This window comes from Neltuma alba, unplaced genomic scaffold (genome assembly GCF_004799145.2).
Source record: "Neltuma alba isolate B1F8T4 unplaced genomic scaffold, ASM479914v2 tig00006337_pilon, whole genome shotgun sequence".
Lineage (NCBI taxonomy): Eukaryota > Viridiplantae > Streptophyta > Magnoliopsida > Fabales > Fabaceae > Neltuma > Neltuma alba.
This window is the reverse complement of record NW_021634434.1, coordinates 1-16,501: the sequence shown is the minus strand read 5'-3', so window position 1 is coordinate 16,501 and position 16,501 is coordinate 1. Positions and strand designations below refer to the sequence as shown.

The window sequence follows — 16,501 nt, the reverse complement described above, 5'->3', positions numbered from 1 at the left end:
ATCATAGGGCTATTACTAATTATGTTATGATTCAATAGTCAAGCCCCAAGATTATTGTCCTTTTGGTTATCAGTTCCACTGATACAATGTGATCATAATCTTGATCATATATTCTTTGCTTTCAATAGCACACTATCAATTTTCTCAAATATTAGTCTTCCGGACTATAATAAAATATTCAGAACTACGAAATTCTTTTGTATCATTTAATTTTTAAATTATCAATCTTCAGGATTTTGATATAGATTATCAAATTGTGGCAATCTTGCCATGCCTTCTGTTACAACCACAAGATCGTCTTTTATCAAAGAATCATTAAAACGCAATGTGGCTTCTGGCCATCTAATCTCAAAATCAAGAGTACAATGGCTATTAGCCATTCGTTTATATATTTAACATTTTACTTTCTAATACAACAATTAACCAATATCAGAGATGATAATCATATATAGCAATTTTATAGATGAATATAAACTTCATAGCAAATCAAGAAATAAGGATAGTAGAATCATGAAAATATAAGAAAATTAAGAAATAAAAATTTTTATATCTCAATACGAAAAATAAAATATTCGGCTACGAATGAATCAATAAGATTAATATACAAAACCACCATTTCCTCTAAATAAATTAGAGAAATCTTACTAAATTGTTTGGACAAACTATTTTCATTCAACGAACAAAACTTCAACATGTATCAACTAGGAGCCATGAATTCTAATGGTAGAATCTCCTGCTGATAACGTGTTATGAAATTAACCAATAATGAAAGTAGATTGGAGAAGAGAAGTAGACAAGAAAATAAGAGAATGATATTGTATTCCTTCACTTGCTTCACTTGCACTACAACACAAATGACATGCCCTATTTATAGGCACAGTCTTATACATATGTTACAATTGTCCTTAAATGACAAATAGTGGATTATTAATCCCATGAATGTGAATGAAAGTGAGTGACAAGAGTGAATGGATAGTGGAGGAATAATAGATGGTAGAGGTAGCAGAAGTTACTTGGAGAAGATGAAGAGAAAGGGGTAAATGGACATCCACATAACATTCATAACAGTCAGGCTGTTCTTCAAATTTTTTTTGATACAACTATCTATTCTTCTAGATTTCCACTAAAGCAAATATCTTTGTAGAGGTTAGGGCCCACTTGGAAACTCAGCCCGAAGAGCGCATACTCGTAAATGAAATTCGGCCCAACTTATTGCTTGGGCTTTTCCATTTAGCTTTCACATATTTAGTACCTGACAGTGACTCAGATGGGATTGTTGCTATTAAGAAGATACATGTGCTTATTAAAAAAAAAGAAGAAAGAAGTGAAAGGCCTTTCATCATTCATATGATCATAAAAGAAACTAACTAATCACGCCTAACCAACTCTCTCGCCTCTTTCAACATATTGAACAAAAACGTGTGGCCTATTGCATTTCCTCCTTAAAAAAGTCTATTTGGAACAACTTATAAACTATTTTTTTAATCATAATTTAAGAAAAATAAGACAAGTATGTAAGAAAAGTTTTATCCTGATTTACATAAACGTGCTTATAAATACTTATTCCAAATGGCCTCTAAACATGAATATGACTAAGCATAGAACTTGACTCTCTCATACTCTTGCAAACACTAGAGCTTCAGCTTCTCACAGTTTTCCAAATGGTTTTTTAATAAGCACATACATTTTACATTAGAGACAACTTTATTCGAGATATTAGCAAACACTAGACGTGGACACATCTTCTGATGAAGATTTTAACGTTTCTTAGCCATTTGCCAAATCCAATAAAATAGCAGAACTTGAAGTATTACGGGAGTGGGTTTGTTATCCGCATGATTTGCTTCTTTGTTTTCCGCCTGCAGGTGATTAATCAAATTTTTAATTAGGGAAATTACAAGGGACAAAAATTGGGCGTAATATATGTAAAGGAAATTAGGGTTAAAAAATATACCTTTTTGCTTTCGCCTGACTTGGTCAAGAATGAAATGGATATGATGAGCACAGCCACCACTGCTATGACGCCAACTATTATCACCTGTGTCTCTTGAAGTTCATCGTTTTTCTTGTTTTTATGCTCAGTCTCACCTACCCATTACATTTCATATATCAATTAATTAGATTTCTTTATTTGTAACAAATTTAAAATTACGCATCATGCAAAGGATAATTTCAAACTAATTAAATATGATTAATCTTAATAATCACGAAAAGACTACGTCGCAAATGATGAGGACCCTCTGTGCCAACATGCCTACCTTTTTGTGTTGTGACTGGAAGTGGCCCTTTCACTTGGAAAAATGGTACCATCATTCTTACTTTATTTGATATTTTGATTTGATTTGATTTTTTATTTTCATTCGTAGGATTCTTCGTATAAAGTGATGTCCATGATATATTAATTAATTTCTGCTTTTTCTACCACTAAGAAAATTCAAGTAGCTGCTTCCAATTAACAGTTGAAATATCCATACATAGAAAGGCATGAAGCATCCATGAATCAAAAGGGCAGATGAAAAACATCAAATAATGTCTCTTTGTTTCTTTTCCCTATCCTATCTTGAGAATAAAAGATGGAAGAAAGGCGACAAAACTCAAAGACACTTTTGAGGCCGATAAATTTTGCGAGTAAACCCAATTGAATGGGTCCAAAATCAGGCTATATCAAAATATTATTTTTCCCTAACAAAAAGTATAAAAGGGATCTTGAATAATTAGAACTAGGGACGTGCAAAAATCCAATAGTTTGGTCTGATCCAGTCCAACTCAAAATGGTCTAGTTATGTCTAGTCCAATTCAAATAAACTATATAATAAAATTAGACTAGACTGGTTGGTTAGGTTGGACTAGGTATTGGACCAAGTGATCAGACCACCTGGACTGGTCCAGACTAGTTGAAGTGAATTTTTTATTTTTCAATGATTTGTAATTTAGATGTTACTTTTAATTTTTTTAAAAATATTTTTACAAATTTTTATGTATTTATGATGAAGTCTTAATATTTTAGGATGAGTTTTATATGATTATAGGTATTTTTTATTATCTTAAATTATATTTACCATGTTGAAATCTTGCTTCACATAAAAAAAATTAAAAAAAAAAAGAAAATTAGAAAATTGCTAATCAAGTGTATTGACTAGAACTATTATTGTTAGAAGAGCTACTTTAAAAAAATATATAAATATGAGAGATAAAGTAGATTGGAGTCTTATATTTATAACCAAAATAAAAATCAAACAGGGTCTTGTATTAAGGACAGAATGTAGTAGCTTTTGTTTTTGCTGAACCTTTTTTTTAATGTCCTTAGTTTCCCGTCTGCATTCAAAAAAAAAAAAAACAAAACAAAACAAAGCCACCACTATTCACGGTGGCGAAGCCGCTTACCGTTTTCACCGGGCGAGTAGTCTCCACCTTCGGAGTAGCACGCGTAGCACTTGGCCAAGCATACCCAACCCCACTGAGCGGCCCCGCACTCTTCTCTTAGCCGTCCAATCGCATTTGAGAGGCAATCTTGGCACTCGGGCGCACTCAAATCGCCCACGCACTGCGCCATACCCTGCAAATCCCCCAAACTAGTCGTTCTAAACGTCTTGAACACTTCATCGGACGTCTCCAAATACGACAGCACAGCATCTCTTCGAGACAACACGTCCGAAGTAAACGCATTCGACGGCCCACATTTCTTAACGACCAAAGTCTTGTCCTCTACACCCAAGAACTTGGAATCATCATACTCAACGAAACAACCGTCGAGCTGAAGGCGCCGCCTGTGGAGTCGGGGCAGATGGTGCCAAACTGGGAGACGGCCTGGGCAACACAGCGGGAGCAGTCGGCAGCGGCAAGGTCGCCGCGACACTGGAAAAGGCCGTAGATGGGGGTGTCCTGTGAGGAGGAGGAAGGGACGGTGAGGTTGTTGTAGGAGGAGAGCATGGCGCAGTTGACGATGGAAGTGAGAAGGGAGTTGACGGCGGACTCATAGGCAGAGCCTGGCGTGAACTTAGCGTGAGAGCAACTGCTATAGATGAAAGCCTGGTTGGAGGAGGAGGAGGAGGAAGACGTTGGGGTTGTGAAGGATATGAGTAGCAGAAGAGGAGGAGGAAGAAGAAGAAGAGACGGAAAGTGAGAAGAGAGCATTGACATGGTCGTGGGTGGTGAGAATGCGTAAGTGAGATGGGCATAGGAAGAGGAGGAAGGTAGGCCTTTTTTATATATAACAACTTAAAGCGATCGAAACGGCGATGCGTGCATGGGTATGCTTCTGTACGTAATAATGATTATATGATGTCTTTGAAGAGAATTCACGTACGTGTATGTACACAGTACAGAGTATATGATTGCGTACGCCCAAACCACAAGCACACGAGGTTGCCAACACAAGCACCGGCGTATAGATACGTATAGTTCGTTGCATGTATATTGGGTATAAGAGTTCCCTGGAATATTGTATTCTTTTTGTGGATCACAACAACTAGACAATTGTTTATGAAAGTAATTATTTGGCAAGCACTAATTACATTAGAAATAATCCTCCACTAGATGAAAACGAAACAGTCTAGAAATCAAATGAACGAAGAAGAAAACATAGTATAATGATAATGGTTGACGATTGACTTCATATTAAACAAGCTTCCAATAATTGACAGTGCTTATTAGATTAACGAGGGGAAAGTCACTTCATAGGCTTCAATAATGAAGGCACCTTTGCATGATTGTTTATTTGTTTGTTTACATAATTGTTGTAAAATTTAATTTACATTGTTGTGCGCGCGCGTGTGTTTTGTGAGGATTTTTCTCTTGGTTTTTTAATATGGAGGTGTGTATATAGACTTTGTTTTATATATATATATATATATATATATATATATATATTATATGGTCTTAACTATAGAAACTAGTTAATTGGAGAGTCTATTTTGATCTTAACTATAATATATTAATTTTCTTTGTTTTTCTCATCTATTATTTTTTCAAACTACATAAAATTATTGTACTGCAAAGTTGAATGGCAATTGTATGATTAAAAGGAGGGGTTTTTTTGGAAAAAATATTTTTTTACAAATAACTAATTTATTAATTATTTTTAATTTATGTAAATTAATTAGATAGCGGAAAAAGTGTATTAGTATTGATATTGATGTATATCATTGATACAACATTTTAGGGCAGTACAACTGACATATCCATACAAGGTTTCTATTGTCGTCAGTTGCATGTTCATTTCGACATAATCCAAAGTCTCCCTCATATGCTGATGAAAATGATTGTGATTTTTTTTTATATAAAAAAAAATTAGATGAGTTGAGTCAGAAGACTTACCAGATTTCAATAGACTAACTATGAAAAACCAAGTTGGGCTTACACCAGAGTCCAGCCCACTAACTGATCTCAAATAAGGACCTTTAATGACTGTAATCTGAAGTTTCATGTGACTATCGCGGATGACTCGTAAAGTAACTGCCGTAGCTCTTGGGACAAAAAAAAGAGGTACAATCACTGGCCATCCATTTGTTCGTAAATTTTCATGTCACTATATTACAAAATTGTTAACTGAGGATGCTGATGTACAAACGAAACCCAACACCATTATTCAACAATTCATGTACATATTTTAGTTTTGATAAAAGAATCTGTAAAATTAGAGGGTAGTGTTGGAAGGGTGGTCCTTTTCCATTTGATGAAAAAAGGTGCCATCATAAACAACTCTCACTGTTTCTTTGCGTGGTAAACCATTCTTGTCTTTGCAAAGATAATACAAAAATGTCCACTCTGCATAGCTGCCAACCCTGTAGTAAATGACAAAAAGGTTAATTGATCAATGATGAGTTATTACCATCCACAGTAATCCTTAGGATCTTTGTTTGCCTTGGGCATGGCCGACACTCTATCTGATGTTAAAGCATTTGGGTGGTATATACATACATGTGTAAATAAGACTGGCAATTGAATGAGAAATGCTGTCCAAATAAATAGAGTAAAAAATCATAGCTATCACTTTATGTACATACTGATCATGTCCTAAATAGAAAATATTGCATCGATATCAGGAGCAAGGAAAGAGAACATCTCAAAAAACTAGCTGCGGTGGTCGAGCTTCTTAAACTTGCCCTATTTCTCTTGTGACACTTCTCAATATGAGACTTGTAATAATGCACTCTGCCTTCAACACTTCCAATGAAAGCACTAACATTGTGAGCACAAATTTAAAAGATTAGCCTATTAGATGGTAGAACCTCTTGAACTTATAAACCACTTCATCATGTGAGTAGATAACTTGAAAATTATCAAAAAGAGGAAATGTTTAGAAGAATAGCTCACACGAACCTTCTTTGAGAATCATGAACACCGGAGTTGCTCCCATGTTTGCCTCCTTGGGCATTTCTAACTCCAATTGGTAAAAAAAGAGAAGGACATTTTCCCCGCACCATTCATCAATAAGGTGCCCACTTAATTGTCACTCATCGACATCAACACATTTCCTTCTATTCAAATACAACCACGGTGAGAGCTATATGTGCTAGAAAAGAAAAGATAAAGTTACAGGGCGAGTTTTCTGACTGAGAGCCAAATGGAGGAAAAGTGAAAATGCACAAGACAAGAAGATGCCGCAACCAATTGCACGAAGCCCTACAATCAGAAGATTCAATATGATTACTGTTAGTGAATATTCCTCCTTGAATTTGTTTCCGTCTACAAATTCTTGTTTGGTTTCAGAGAAAACAACAGAAATTTATACACCTGGGAAAGTCTCCCAGGGTAGAAGACGTCGTCTTGGTTCCTGTCGAAGAAGTGTGCTTTTGCAGAACGTTTTGGTGGGGCTCAGTAATTGAGTCTGATACTGCTGCATAAAAACCTGCAGGAGTATCAATTTGAAGGTGAAAATGAAATAATTAAAGTATATTGCCAAGTCAAAGAAGAGGAGTAAAGATACCCTCTTGATTGTTACTTTCAATGGAAGCCATGGCCGATTGGCAGAGATGAGTGAGAGAGATTAGGGAGGGAAGTGATTTGTGGAGGAAGAGAAGAAAGAGTGGGCATATTTATAGTGAAGGAACATGGTGGGTCCAAATACTCCATTCACATAGGCAAGAGAGAAACGTGAGGCCAACTGGTCTGTTTCTATCTATCTATTTATGAGCATGATTGTTTTATATTTTTTTTTTGGTGCCAAGATTGTTTTATGAATTAACTCCAATAGTTATTTCATTTCATTTTTTGTATTGTTTCATGTTTTTGTATTGACATACACAATGATTATTTTTCGCAAACAATTATGAGTTTGTAAAATATGGAATTTTCTTTAATAAGTCATTAGGTAGATAGTGGTACTATGTGAAAAGAAATTATAATGGTTTAAATAAAGTATATTATATTATGACATATACTAAACGCATCTATAATAAGGGTTGGAATGAATAACAAAATGATAACACTTTGGTAATAAGCCCAACAGACATGAAATTCTTAGAAAATAGAATTAGTTACGGAATATAAGTCCGTAAAATCATACCTAAATCCTTTTAATAGTCCCAAGAATAAATAAGATAATGAATGTAAAGACATATGCGTAGTAAATATAGACAGTACCATTTTATATATATAAAAAAAATTGCCATAAGGTCCCACCTTAAATACAAAAAGTCTTTTAAAATTATCCAATTAATCTGAAATTTCAAAAGACCTTATTCTAAGATATTTTACTTGTTTAATTACTAACTTATCCTTGTCTTTTTTTTTTAATGTGTATTTATAATTGAAAGAGTAGTCATTAACAACTTAAAGTATAATGATTAACAACTATCGTGGCAGCTATTAACAACTCATGTGTTACATTTTTGTAATACGTTTAAAAAATTTTTTGTTAATACTTATCGTGATAGTTGTTAATCATTACATTTTAAGTTGTTAACGACCAATCTTTTAGTTATCAATACATATTAAAAAAATAAAGACAAATTAGTAATTAAACAAGTGGAATCTCTTACAATCTCCCTTGGAACTTTATATTAATTTGACGATTTCAAAGAATTTTTTTGTATTTAATTCTTTTAAGTGAGACCTCATTACAATTTTTTCTTTATACTACCTTTAGTCCTAATTATAAAATTTTATTTATAGTCTATAAACGAGCCCGTATAGGATATGAAGTAGTAATAATTCTCTAGATGAGCACACCGACGAGCAGACGCACGAAATGAGAGGCAGAGATATGACCGCGAGCTGCGAGACTCTCAAAGGAAAATTCTTTTTCGTGCTCGCTGTGTTGTGTGTGATTGTTCCTTAATTACTTAGTGTGCTTTTTTCAAACAAACAAAGAAAACCTTTTAGGTGAATCAGATTCTAGGCCTCATTAAAATCAAGACATTCCTCAAGACTCAGGCAGAAATCATGATTTTTAGCCAAACATCGAAGTAACTTATTATGAGTTAGCCTAAAAGCAGTCATTAAGTAATCACAGTCTAGTCCTAACAAATACTTGCACTTTTCGTGTGTGTGTCCGTGTTTTGTACCTAATTAATAAGGAAATGTTTCGCATATTATATAACATGATATTATTTTCAGATATTTTAAAATTGATATTTATGCGTTTAGATTGTCAAGCTGTTCTTAAAAATTTCCACTATAAAGTATATCTTTGGAGAGGATTGGACCCACTCGGAAAATCAGCCCAAAGAATGCATAGTCAGAAATGAAATTCCGCCCAACTTATTGCTTGGGCTTTTGCATTTTTCCTTTCATGAACCATTTTGGAAGTGAAAGGCCTTTCATCGTTCATAAGATCATAAAAGTAATTAACTAATCACGGCTAACCCTCTCGTTTCTTTCACCATATTAAACAAAAAAGCGCGGCCTGCTGTATTTTCTGTTGAAAAGGACCCAAATGACGTGTAAGCAATTTTTTAAACGAAAATAATAAAAAAGCTGAAAATTATTAAATCTCAAATCAGGTTTAGTAACACTTTATTTGGTATTAACAACACTAAATTTGTAAATGACAACAAATTTTTATTGGCATTCCTTATTTGACATTTAGTAGTTTTTGGCTTATTTTTTTAATCATTTTTTTATTTCTTAATCATGATTTACCAAAAATGACATAAGAAGAATTTTCTCTTTGCTTATGTTAAACATACTTATAAGTGCTTATAATAATGATTCCACAGGACCTATTAATGTAACTATGTACAAAAATTGACTCTCATACTCTTGTCGCCACTAAAGCTTCTACCCCTCACATTTTTCCAGATCTTTTTTTTCATAAGCATATGCATCTTTGTATTAAAAATAATCATATTCAAAGTATTATAAGGCACTAAATATGAGTACCTCTTCTGACTAAAATTTTAACTTCCATTAGTCACATCATAAGAAACTAGTATTTTTATTAAATCCAATCCTCGTTGTTTATTATCTTGTCTTCTTAGAAATCAGGTTTTCTCATAATTAATAAGGAAATGTTTCATGTATTATATAAAATAATATTATTTTTAGATATTTTAAAATTGATATTCACACGTTTAAACTTGTCAGGCTGTTCTTCAAATTATTTTTGATACAACTGTCTATTCTTCAAAATTTCCACTAAAAAACATATCTTTGTAGAGGTTTGGGCCCACTTGGAAACTCAGCCCGAAGAGTACATGCTTATAAATCAAATTCGACCCAACTTATTGCTTGGGCTTTTGCTTTTTACTTTCATATATTTAGTACCCAACAACAATGACTCGAATAAAATTGTCTCTATCAAGATGATATCTGTACTTACCAAAAAAAAAAAGTGAAAGGCCTTTCATCATTCATATGATCATAAAACAAACTAACTAATCATGTCTAACTAACTCTCTCGCTTCTTTTAACACATTGTATGAAAATGTGCAGCCTATTGCATTTCCCCTTAAAAAGTCTATTTGGAACAACTTATAAATTAATTTTTTAATTGTAATTTAAGAAAATAAGATAAGTATATAAAAAGAGTTTCGTCTTGACTTACAAAAACATACTTATAAGTACTTATAATCGTGATTCCAAATGGCCTCTTAACGTAACTATGTACAGAACTTGACTCTCTCATACTCTTGTTGCCAATAGAACTTTGGCCTCTTACATTTTTCCAAATAGTTTTTTAATAAGCACATACATTTTTTTATTAGAGACAATCTTGTTTGAGATATTATCAAACATTAAATGTAGATACATCTTTTGATGAAGATTTTAACATTTGTTAGCTATGTTATGAGGGACTAATAAACCTTCTGCCAAATCCAATAAATTAGCCAAACTGGAATTACTACGAGAGTGTACTTGTTTTCCACATGTTTTTCTTTTATATTTACCACCTGCAAGTGATTAATCAAATTCTTAATTAGAAAAATTAAAAAGGATAAAATTGGGTGTAATATATATAAGGAAAATTAAGGTTAAAAATACTTCCTCCATCTCATTTTATAAGCAAAAACTATCGTCTCCTTCTTGTCTCTAAATATAAGCAACATTTATAGGTTGTTTTAAATTTTTGTAGCAAATTTCTTATTTTGTCCTCATTAATTACTTATTTTAATATTCAAAATATTAATTATTTTATTTTCCAAACCATCATCTCTCTATCACATATTTTCTCTTTTCCATAATTCTCTTTATTATAATGATTTTCTTATTCTCTCTCTTATACTCTCTCCCCTCATAAATAAGGGCATTTTGGAGAAAATCTTTTTAATTTCTACACATTTATTGTCTTTAATTAATATTAACTAATATTTTGATTATAAACTCCAATACTGTTTATTAAAAACACGGAGGGAGTATACCGTTTTGCTTTCGCCCGGCTTGGCAAAGAATGAAATGAATATGATGAGCAGAACCACCACTGCTATGACGCCAACTATTATTACTTATGTCTTCTGAAATTTATTGTCGTTCTTGTTTTTACGCTCACCTGCACATTGCAATTCATATATCAATTAAGTAGATTTCTTTGTTCATGACAAATTTAAAATTACGCATCATACAAGGGATAATTTCAAACTGATTAAATATGATTAATCTTAATAATCAGGAAAAGACGACGTCGCAAATGATGAGGATGCTCTGCACCAAAATACCTACCTTTTTGTGTTGTGATTGCAAGCGGCCCTTTCATTGGAAAAATGGCACTATCATTCTTGCTTTATTTGATATTTTGATTTGATTTGATTTGATTGTTTATTTTCATTCATATTACTATATTAAAAAGAAAATTAGGGCGGAGCTGCTAACCGTTTTCATTGGGCGAGCAATCTCCACCTTCGGAGTAGCACGCGTAGCACTTGGCCAAGCCTACCCGACCCCACTGAGCGGGCCCACACTCTTCTCTTAGCCGTCTGATTGCATTTGAGAGGCAATCCTGACAATCGGTCGCACTCAAATCCCCGTGGACTTGACAGGATCGATTTTCATAAAGGAGTGTGACGTCACAAATTGACAAACTCAACTTTATTTATCGTGTGAACTAATTTTTTTATAAATAAAGAACTAATGTAGTTGTTAATTCTAATGATCTCATGTTAATCTTTCTGGTCAACCTATTCCTGGATCGAATGCTTTTTCAGTCTTCCTTGCTAAAAGAACATCATTAACCACTGATACTGATTTTTTTTCCCACTGAAAGTGGGATATAGAGCTTTCCAAGAAACCCCACTCCTATTGCCACTCTATTAGAAAATATATTTGATAAAATAGCATCCTTTATTGAAAAAATGTTGAAAAAACGAAGCAATTTCTTCACCATAAAATAGATGAAGAGGCCTTTAATTCATCAGCAATATTATTCTTGCCATTTAAGAGGTATTTCTCCACAATAAATACTTTCTCGTTGAGGGGAATAAATAATCATGATCCATGGCAATCTCTTTAGCCCCAAGAAAAAAAAAATTCTTGCAATCTTTACATATAAACTTAGTTGAAGAGTTATGTTTAGTTTTAAATATTAAAACTCATCGTATACTTATCATTTCATATTTTAAAAAATTAATACATAATTTTTACAAATAATTAATTTAATTGATTTTTTAAATCTACCAAAACTAGTTAAATAAATCTTAAACTAAAAATCAGTAGTAGTATATGCTGAGCAAAGAAATCAAACTATTGCTTGAGTCGGGAAATCATTGAAACACAATATTGATCAATATTCAACTTAATACAGCATAAACAGCATAAAATCGAAGTTGAAAGCAGAATCATGCAAGGACCAAAGTCAGGTAGCCAAGTTAACTTGATACCACAAGAATCCAACGAAATAATGTAAACCCAACTGAAAAGGTAATACAACTTCATCACTAAAAATAATAGTCTGTCAATTCCTCGAATAAGATTAAGATTGGCTTCAATAAGATGATGGTGATACCTGTATTTGGTAAGAAAAACCGCAAGAATCCCAACGCCCTTCTAAAACTGGGAAATATTACTTAGGTCCTGTTTGGATGACACTGTAAACCATGGTTTGGAAGGCCAAACCATGGTTTGCAAAAAATGTCATCCAAACATGCAGACATTTTGCATAAACCGTGGTCTTGCTTGAAACCATGGTTTCCACCGATGAAACCATGGTTTCATCATAGGCAAGAAATTCTCGCTTCTGGCTGAATAACTGAAGGCAACTGCATTTGATCCAAAAATACCCTTGAAAGCTGCTGGCCGACACCCAATAATTGAAGGCAACGGACTACTCTGCTCGTGCATTCTCTCTGCTTTGCTGTGCTCGCGATTCTCTCCGCTGTGCTCTGCTCGCGTCGCGATCACTCTTTTGCTCGCTTCGCTTTGCTCTGCTCGCGATTTTCGCCATCTTCGCTCTTCGCTCTGCTCGGGCATTCACTCTCAAGAAGCTCGCCTTCTCTGCTCGCCGCTTCGCTCTTCAGGTCTGAAATCCTTCTCGTTGAAGTATGTGCTTTTGTCAAATATTCTTTGTGAAACCCCACTTGTCGCACGTTCTTTCTTTCGAGTTTCTTGTAGCCCACTCCTTTGGTTCACTGGTTCGTCGAGCTTGTGCCGTCGCTGGTTCTGTGGTCGCGCTGAGAAGAAGAAGGGATGAAGACGATGGTGATGAAGGGAGGTTCCCCCTCTGCCGTTGCGCAGCATCTCGTCTCGTGTTCGTGCTTCGGTCCCCTGTTTTCCCAGCCGCTGTCCCACGTGTGTGTGTGTTTCGTTCTCTGCTAGTTCGGCGTGTTCTCCCTCAGCCCGCTCCGCCTCGTGTTCAGCTTCTCCGCCAAGATGAAGAAGAAGATTGAATATAGTATATTAGGTTGGGGGTGGTGCGCACCGTTTTGCTCCCTTTTCTTTTAATTAATTAATTAATTACTCTATATATATATATTTCACGTTTTAAAATCTTTAAAGAAAATTGATTATTATCTGTTAGCCAAAAAAAAAAATTCATTTTTCTATAAACATATTTAATATTATGTTTTATAATATATATACACATATTAATTATGTATTAATTATATTATGTTATATATTATTAATTATGTTACTAAAAAAATTTTCATTAACAATTTTATTTCCTCAAATCAAAATATATCATAAAATCTATTCCTTATATAATTATCATATTAACTTATATCCTTTTTGGTAATTTTGACATGTAAAAAATATTTCTGGTAATAACTATCCAAACACTCTCACTTCTCAGAATCACTTTTTTTCAGAATCTATTCCCCACAAAATCTATTCTCCACAGAATCTATTCTCCAGAATCACTTTTACAAACCACAGTTTGGTTTCATCCAAACACACCCTTAATCAAATCCCATTCATTCTCGAATGACTCTTTACTAATGCCGCACAAAAAACTAAATTGCAATCCCGAGGTAACTTAGCTCAACGACATCCACCAAGACTACAAGAACTGCGAACTTGTAGATAACACCTTCCAGCAATCTTCTCAAATCTGATACCTGAATTGTTCTAAGCTATGATTATAATATCGAGAATTTTTCTTCAAAAAAAAATCTCAACCAAAAGAATGCCATCCAAATGAAAAAAAGAAGGAACTTCTTGATCCTTCTCACCACATACCACCGAAACAGAGAAGCCAGGCTCGAGCCGGATTAGAAATCTACTAACTTCTCCAAACAAGAAAAACATATATTTTGGCTTTGGAGAAAAAGATATAACAAATTTCTGTCTACCAATATATTCTTTATGCTGTAAATAAACTCAACTACACAACACCTTACCCTTCGAAGCCCACACAAGTGACTAGGGTAAAATTAGGCATTAGACTGTTAGTACGCAACCAAAATGCTTTTCTGGTTGAACCAGAGAGACTAAGACCAATACTTCACTTCGTGTGTGTGTGATCATCAAACGACCCAAAATTCAGGAATAAGCTTAACTCCCAGCAGTACGGCTCAATCGGAGGATCCAATTCGATCAACACCAACCAAAGCATCTCGCAACGTGTCTTAACAGTAATAGTATCATATAACTTGGCAAGGCTTACTCTTGTGCTCCTTTAGATGCATGTTTGCGTTTAAATTTAATTATAGCTGCACGATGAACTTACATATCCATTGGACAAAGACAGAAGCAACAAATTCTTCAGCAAGCATTTGTTTTTCCTTAAGGCTGAGTTTTTCGCATTCATTACAATTAAACGGACCGCGACGAAGATAGAATGTATGCCGGTAAATCCACATTTTGAGACGAATAAGCTGTAGCAACGATCCATTGATGCGAATCAACAGAGAAAGCCCTTATGAAGTTTCAAACATATCGTAACCAAGATAATCAACCAAAAAGAGAATGTTGGACAAGCAAAACTACCATTGAAACAATAGTAGTCAAAATTTGAAAATTAATGAAAAAGAACACACACATTGAAAGAAATGGTATCCATTATAACACACGAAAAGAGAGTTATACACTCCAAACCCTGATTGACTCGCTAATTGCCAATCATGAGAGGACTCAATCCCGATTCTTCAAGCGCTCCGCCCTCTGATTCAACTGCTCAATCTTAACAACGAGATTGGTGACGGAGTAGAGGAGCCAATAGAAGACCAAAGCGGCGGCAATGAGGAGGGCATTGCGCTGGCTCTTCACGATGGACTTCTGGTGTCGGAGGTACTCCGTTTGGGTGCAGGAGTCAGCCTCGCAACTAGGGCGAGTCTCGTACTTCCAGTAGATATCCATGAGCAAGAAGAGGCAAAACGGGACGACGGAGAGGAAGGGCTTGAGCAAATTTCGGGGTACGGCGATCAAACCTTTACGGAGGCCGTCGAGGCCAGGAACGGTGAGGAGGAGCACCATAATGGCCTCGGCGGCGGCGGCGTATCCAAGCACAACCCATTCGAGCGCCATGGGAACACTGATGTTGTTCTGTGCGACAGATCTGCGATTGCAATGACAGTTCTTGGGGGAAAGACCGACGCTTTTGGTTGTTACTTCGTTCGGGAGAAGGAAATGCCGCCTTTCTTAGGAGACAAGTTGTTCCCTGGGGTCAGACGAGCGAAACGACACGTACCGCTACACGTGGGAGACTCAAATTTCATGTGTTGCCTTTCCTTAGCCGCGTAGTGCTCACATAAATTTAGTTTTAAGCCTTTTTATTTGACCAAAAAATTTAAGCTGCAGACTTTGCCCAAAAATATATCCAAGCTTCTCCTTGGCCCAAAAAAAAAAAACCAGTCAAGCCAATACACAAGTTTCGTCATTGGTAAAATTACTGATATTAGTTTCCTATAATAATTTAACTAATTAAAAGGACTACAAATTACTTATACATATCATGTATTTAATCTTAAAATAATGAAACTTTCCCCAACAATAATTTTAATTTGAGGTGGTTCGTTATCAATTTGAACGTATTAAAAATGTATGAGTATATAATTTACAATTCACGTAGAATTCCGAGGTAAAAAAAATCACGTATAATTTATTATCTTGTCTTTTAGAAATCAGGTTTTCTCATAATTAATAGGGAAAATATTTCGTGCATTATACAAAATAATATTATTTTCGGATATTTTAAAATTGATATTCACAAGTTCAAACTTGTCAGGCTGTTCTTCAAATTTTTTTGATACAACCGTCTATTCTTCCAAATTTCCACTAAAACAAATATCTTTATAGAGGTTTGGGCTCACTTCGAAACTTAGCCTGAAGAATGCATACTTAGTGCCCGACATTGTCCTAGCCCAACTTATTGTTTGGGTTTTTTTATTTTGCTTTCACATATTTAGTGCCTTACATTAACTTAAACAAGTTGCTTTTACCAAGAGAATATCTGTACTTACCAAAAAAAAAAAAAGAAGTAAAAGGCCTTTCATCATTCATACGATCAAAAAAGAAACTAACTAATCACGCTTAACAAACTCTCGCTTCTTTCAGCATATTGAGCAAAAATGTGCGGTCTGTTGCAATTCCTCTTTAAAAAGGTCTATTTGGAACAACTTATAAGCTATTCCTCCGGTGTTTAATATCAGACTCATTTAACTAATTTGATTAGATTAAGGAAGTTAGGTAG

General features: G+C 34.5%; 2 protein-coding genes and 1 pseudogene across 2 annotated transcripts in view; all 3 read right to left on the bottom strand.

Moving 5' to 3' along the window:
* The window catches only part of LOC114750158 (plant UBX domain-containing protein 2), a 30,706-nt gene extending 16,005 nt beyond the window's left edge, over window positions 1–14,701 (bottom strand). Inside the window, exons 1-3 of the mRNA XM_028938707.1 lie at window positions 14,698–14,701; window positions 12,820–12,831; window positions 4,257–4,263 (exon numbers count right to left, since the gene is read on the bottom strand). The gene's annotated coding sequence lies outside the window, so the exon portion shown is untranslated. The remainder of the gene's footprint in view (window positions 1–4,256; window positions 4,264–12,819; window positions 12,832–14,697) is intronic.
* Window positions 3,359–6,959, bottom strand: LOC114750161 (plasmodesmata-located protein 6-like; annotated as a pseudogene).
* A 28-nt stretch (window positions 14,702–14,729) lies between the features above and the next one.
* On the bottom strand, window positions 14,730–15,343 carry LOC114750159 (uncharacterized). Its single transcript, XM_028938708.1, has one exon. It carries the CDS (start codon window positions 15,334–15,336, stop codon window positions 14,944–14,946), a length of 393 nt encoding a protein of 130 aa, XP_028794541.1. The 5' UTR covers window positions 15,337–15,343; the 3' UTR covers window positions 14,730–14,943.
* Window positions 15,344–16,501: the final 1,158 nt, after the last annotated feature.